General features: G+C 35.3%; 1 protein-coding gene across 1 annotated transcript in view; it reads right to left on the reverse strand.

The window, feature by feature from the left end:
• Positions 1 to 909: 909 nt before the first annotated feature.
• VRK1 (VRK serine/threonine kinase 1) overlaps positions 910 to 6,594 on the reverse strand; it is a 34,920-nt gene continuing 29,235 nt past the window's right edge. The window contains exon 13 of the mRNA XM_085317474.1: positions 910 to 1,147. Within this exon, the coding sequence (XP_085173600.1) occupies positions 1,065 to 1,147 (83 nt within the window). The 3' untranslated portion in view covers positions 910 to 1,064. The remainder of the gene's footprint in view (positions 1,148 to 6,594) is intronic.

Here is a 6,594-nt window from a genome sequence, read left to right on the forward strand (position 1 = left end):
AACTTCATAAAGCAGTCTCCCTGGTAAGAATGATGTTCATGCCCAAATTCCATGCACTTTTGTAGACTCAAAAATGCAAAGTAGTGCACATTTCACACTAAAATTAAACATTGCATATTTTGACTTAAAACTCTGAAGAGAAGACTTAAAAGCCAGTAAAAAGTGCTTTAAAAAAGGATTTTGGAAGCATGTGTGTTTCTCAACTATTAAAAAAACCCTGAAATCATTAACTTGCTACAAGAAGCACCACAAGTTTTCACTAGAACTGGATACCTTATATCATTCTTTCCCTTTTTAACTCTTCTAGCATTTTCACTAACATAAAAAGAAAACCTGAGGGAAGGATAGAAAAGGGTTTCTGTTGTTGGTCGTGGGTTTTTTTTTTTTTCTCTCCTGGGCCCTATATTAGAAATTCTGGTCTCCTCCTCTCTCAAGGAACCATAAACAATTGGAAAAGTGAAACAAACAAAATACTACGCAAAAAAAAAAAAATCACCTGTCCTAGAAGGAGCACATGATGTTTCTGTAAACTGTTTAAACGCTTCCATTTTGTAACAGATGTGAAACGTGATTTTGCTGCTGTTTTCTTGTTTTAATTCAAGCTCTTGTGCAATAGTTAAGAGATGTTTTTATCATTTCAAACCTCTGACTGTGCAAAGGTCTACGCAGTCATCTAAGTGACCTCCAATAAGACTAAATTCAAAATTAAACCAAATCAGATACAACATTGCTAGCTCCTTAAAAAACAGCAATAACTACATAATAAGGATTTATTTCTACATTTTAAAGCAGTACTTTTTTCAAGTTTGCCCTTAAGACATTAATTTGTGTAAATAAAAAATAAAAATGCATTCTCACTTTAAAGTTGGCAAAATTTTGCATTGTGTTAAAGTATAAATTATGCAAATATTTTAATAAAACATTTATTTTTCAAAAAACAGGTACAAACAGCAGTCTAATGTTTTTACAGGATTTATCACTTAAAACGGGGAGAAAAAAGAATCCAGTGCTACAGTAACTGAGAAAAAGAGAGATGAACAGAAGAGCAACTTATTTTGTTTCATCTACTTCTGGACTTTTCTTCTGGTTGCTGTGGCTTTCTTGGTTTTTGGTGATGTCATCTTCCGTGTTTTGGTAGCCACTGCCTCTGCAATTCAAAAAAAGTCAAAACTTTTCATAAAATAAATACCAGAAATGTACCACAAGAAAATAATTTGCAGTATTTTAAGTGGATAGGTTAAATCAAATTACTCATTTAGCTTTGATACAGAAAAAAAGAACAGGTTTTGGGCATCAATATTCTCCTGAATATACAATTCAGCTTCCCAATCCACAGCGTTACAGACATTTGAGCCAACTTAACAGCTCACCTCCAATAAAAGATGAAGGGACAGATCTTCTTCACATCCTAAACTCCTCCTTCCTATGCACCCTCCATTTCAGTTCTGTGATCCTTCCAAGTATTCAGCCACCTTTGGTGCTCTTTGGACCTTGTACTAAGCTGATTCAGCTGTCTGCCCCAGAAAAGATTTTTTTTTCCCCCTTTGATCTAGTATTTTGATGGTTTACTGAGTGGAAGTGGCTCAGACCATTGTGACTGGAGTTCTACTATAGGGGGTAGAGAGCACACAGGCAGAAAAGAGGAGATTTTTGTTTGCCAGTGATAAGATATTAAATCAGTTCAGCTGTTAGAGTGCAACTTTACTCTCAGATTTAAAGCTATTACTTGACAATATTTTATTAACAAAGGTAACAAACACTGTCATTTAAATAAGATTCTTAACACAGCCAGCAGGCAGGTTTTTATATATTTGTGTACATATACACACACACACATAKAGAGAGATCAAATGCAGGATTTTTTTTCCTGACTACTAGCAGGGAAAACAAACAAAAAATCTCAGCTTATTTGCTTGAATCATATTCATCTTTGCTCACTTTGTGAGAAAATACAATATTAAATACAATAAAAATTACTGCTATTTTCAGAAAAGCAGTTACCAAATGAAGTTTTTTCACCTCCTAGTCATAGTATTTTTTTTAAAAAAAAAGTAATTCTGACTTCCTCCTTGAAGTCACTATGACTAACTTAACTTCTTGCTTGTAAAACTATATATAAATCTATAGTTCCCACCAACTCTTMATCTGCGCTAGTGACAAAGAAATAAAGGTAAGATTGAGTTTCATGGCAATCTTTAAGAAAGAGGCTGGTTGCATAAGGCAACAGCCTTTGAGCTGTATGAGTCACTAATCGTTTAAGCTGGATGTGTAAGTTCAGAAGGAAGCAAGGAGGCAGAGAACAGTGCAAAATAAACCAAAAGAGAGTCCTGAGTCCACCCTAAACCAAACCACACCAAGAAAAGTGTGGAATCATTCTAGTCTTGCTTTCATGTTTTTTTTTTTTTAATGTAACTTAATTTGCTCTTCAAATGTTGTTTTGAAATGCAAAATGCAAACATTAACTTTGAAGAATTTTTGCATACTTGAAAATGCAGAATGAAAAAATACACTTTCTTTTCTTTTTTGGTCCAAAAGTGTTGCTACATTCAACACAAAACTAAAAACAGATTTTGCTAGATGATGCATCTTTGATTGACAAACCACTTAAATCAAACAAACAAACAAACCCACACAACCCTGCCACCTCTGCTCGTAGTCTCTTCCTGAGTAGAGCACCTTTATCAGTGAAAAATCCACTCTGCCAAACCAAAAAAAAAAATCTCCTGAAGATTGCTATATAAAATCAAATCTATTTTGATACTCTTAAAAGTACCGGTATTTAAAAGCTACACAAGTAGGTATCAAATATTAAATAAGTAACTTAACTATGTGAATCATTCCTTCTGCCAGCTAAATTCTGACTTATTATCAAGTATTAGTAGTTTATACCTTTCAAAGTCACAAAGTATTTCAGCTGCTAGAAGTGTGAATTCCAGCATTAGACATGTCTTTTGAGCTCAAGAGTTTTTAAATTGAGTGATCTCAGTGGCAAATTAGCCATTAATTGTGTATTTTATACCTTTATTGCCCTCTCCTCCTCTCATGAGATTTATCTCTGGATTTTTTGCCTTGTATCAGAAAACATAGAAGGTCCAAAGTTTTTTCCTAAAAACAAACATATAAACCCTGCCCCAAAACCTAATCTTTTTCCCTTKCATTACTCTTCACCAGTTTTAACTGAGCTAGATGCATTTCTTTTCTTCTCATCTAATTATAGATTGTATAATGGAGTGCTGTAAAAGACAAATCTAATTCATGTCCCATTATCAGAAAGATTCCCAATATGAAAACTATGACATTAGCTAGGAAAATATCATTGATATTTGTTTAGAGAGGAAAAAAAAACATTATCAAATGTTCACATTCATATTTGAGGAACGTATCATTTCACGGGTAGCAGTCAAGGACAATGCAATCAGTTTAACCTCACTTAAATCTAGGTCAGTAAGAGCTTACTCATTTCTAACTGCCCCTCCTGGAACACTAAAAAGGAGAGAAGATCCACCCTGCCTCCATCTTTTCCTTTACTTTTAAATCATTAATAAGCTCTTTTCAAGGTTTTTCTATACAAACCATGATCACAATGAATCTCCAAGTGGATCCCAAATAAGTAAATCATAACAAAATGGAAAAAAAAATCCCTGCTATGCTCCTTTATTCATACTTTAAATGTAAGCAGGAAAAATACTGTCTTAAACTCTCTGATTAGCATAATTAAGTTAAACTCAGAACAACTGCTTTCAACCCATATTTAGCTTTAAAGTTCGCTGCTATTTCAGAACTGAAGATCTTTGCCAAAAACCTTGTCTACTTTTTCAGAACTGCTTAGACAACATACATTGCCTGCTCCCCACAAACTTTTCTAGTGGAAGAAACTTCAATAGTGTTCTCTGGAAATAGGAAGATTCCTGTGTGGGCAGCACCAAATGAGGGTGCAAACAAAGCTACTACAAGCAAAGGAGAGTGCTTCTATAAAATAGATTAAACTGAATTAGGTTGAAACAGCAATTTAAGTGAGGAAGAATTATACACAAAAAAATAAAACCAGTGGTGTCAATGCACAGTTTGTTTTGAGACTGGAACAAAATTCAGCAGAAGCACAGAGAGACCCGCAGGCTCTAGAGAAATTCTTACAGACAAATTGGCTACGATATCTGAATCTCTCTATGCAAACAGTTCCACAAAGCACCATTACAAAAGAAACTCAGCAGAAGTACTGTGTATAGAGTTGAGCATTATCCTTCAAGAAAGTTCTGAAATAAATGGCAGGGGGGGGAAGCATGATGATCACGGCTTCTAGCTCTCCAATGGAAAAAATGAAATCATTTAACTGGCTTATCTGAAGAACCTCTTTTCCCCATCCCTCATGTCTGCAAAAAAAGAAGAGGTGTGATGGTGCACTCCTCAAATGTGCAAAAGGTTTCTACAAAAAATGAGAGCAATTTTCACATCCACAGCAGATGGGACAACCAATAAGAAAACTGTAACATGGGAATATTTATAAAAAAAAAAAGAAAAAAGAAAGAAAAAAACACTCTACACCATCAGACTTTAAGTCTCATGTAAGAATAGGCCTTGCACAAAGATGTTTTAGAATCTCCATCATGGAGGTTTTTAAGAAAAAAAATCTATATATTCTACAGATGACCCTGCCTTTCAACTGGTGAATGGAGATGATGATCTCCTAATGTCCCTTTTCACCTTGTTTTTTGATTCTGCATGCATGATTTTAGAAGCACACTTAAATCTTATGAGTAAGAGAAATAAGACTATATTTAAGTCCCCCAAAAATGACAAATTTTAGTGAATTACAAAGGCTCCTTTAGTAAGAGTAAGCAGAGACCAGAGTGCCAAGGTTCCCACTTAACTCTGCTTTAGGGAAATGTGGACAGTGAGAGATTGAGTGTGAAAACACAGCTGCTGAGGAAATGAAGACAGGTAAGATTCAGGTGTTAAGGGTGACTGCTAGGTTACATCATAGGCTACAACACTTGAAAAACAGAACCACATACAGTTTTTAAGACTCCAAGCAAACGTCACAGTAAGCAAAAAATACCTAGCAGCGGGCATGCTGCAGRTTAGCAACTGCATCACTTGCACATGCTGAATTTACACCTGACAAAGACTGAGGAGTACACACCAGTCCCTGTGTMACAGCTGAGGAGTGCCAGCAATTCTAGCCTATATACAAGCTCTTAAATGAGGCTTACAGTAACCATCCTCATTAAATAATATAGCTAACGCATTCTGCCCTCAAAAGAAGCACGTGCAGCTGAGTATGTTGTTCAGGTATAGCAAGGTTTCCTTTAAAAAAAAAATATATATATATATATATATATATATATGTATATATCACACTGTGTGTGTGTGTGTGTGTGTGTGTGCGCGCGCGCACATGCAATCTCTCACACACACACACTCACATATACTTTGCTATATGTTTTATCTTCAAAGAAACAGGTCACTGAATGTGGAGTGCTGCACTACGCAGTGGAGAGTTCTCAAGTGATTTCGGAGATGTTCTCAGACTAGCCTCCACGTAGATGGAGCTCAATCATCATTACTGTACAAAGACCCAGTGTGACATAACAGGACAATTCTATGACAGAATTGACATTAACTCTGGCAACTTCATGCCATCAATACTGAATTGCCACAGTTCAGCTAAGAAGTGATGAAGCAGGAATGAAAGGGTCACGATACAACACTTTCTTTAATCAACTAGCTTTAGTCTTACATATGCCGCTGTATCAGATTTCAGCATAATTATTAATCCAACATGTTCTGTTACCATCTAACAAATCAATCAACTAATCATGGATTTGTAATTTCCAAAGGAGGCAAATTTAGGATTGACAGTTTCTCAAAATGCTTTCACTGACCACAATATCACTTTTGTCTTGCAAAGCATGCTTCAGTCATAATTCAGTTGTCTTTGATCACATCAAATAATCAAGACATTTTGCTGAGCGGCTCCCTAAAAAATCTTTTTCCTCATCCACCCTTTAAAAGGGTCCTACAGTCAAAACAAAAAGGAAAGAGAGTTGAGGGATGGAGTTTGGCTTTATGTATTCTGTCCTTCAGAATCCCGTTTCCTGCAAGACATGAAGGCTACACACTTGCATTGGAATTATACTATGAAAACACATCAAGACACAAGAGCATATTATTCCATGGCTTTATGACTGCATATTTCCTGAAAATAACATTGAGTTTATAAGAGTTCTGTTAAAAAATTAATACTAAATTGTTCCAGACAAAACTGAAATACAGATTTACTTCTAAATTTACTGAAGAGGTTCCAAAACACAATTCTACGCACACATATAATGAAGCAGCCGTATGCAGCATGTGTTTAAAAACAGGCCTTCTTTCTATCACACAGTGAACTCCAGGAGGAACAAAGGGTTTAATTTAAATACGTTATTTACAATCTTGAAAAAGGTTAGAGTTCCCTGCAAAAATCTGAGTCAGTTCAGTATAGTATTTTTTTCCTTCCTGGAGACAAATTTCACTTCCAAATTTTAAATATACATTTGAATTGCAACACTTATTCAGCATACTGCAATACATCTTCAGGCCCCAGGAAAGGAA

Source organism: Rhea americana, unplaced genomic scaffold (genome assembly GCF_003343005.1).
Source record: "Rhea americana isolate MKP2758 unplaced genomic scaffold, rheAme1 scaffold_5, whole genome shotgun sequence".
NCBI lineage: Eukaryota > Metazoa > Chordata > Aves > Rheiformes > Rheidae > Rhea > Rhea americana.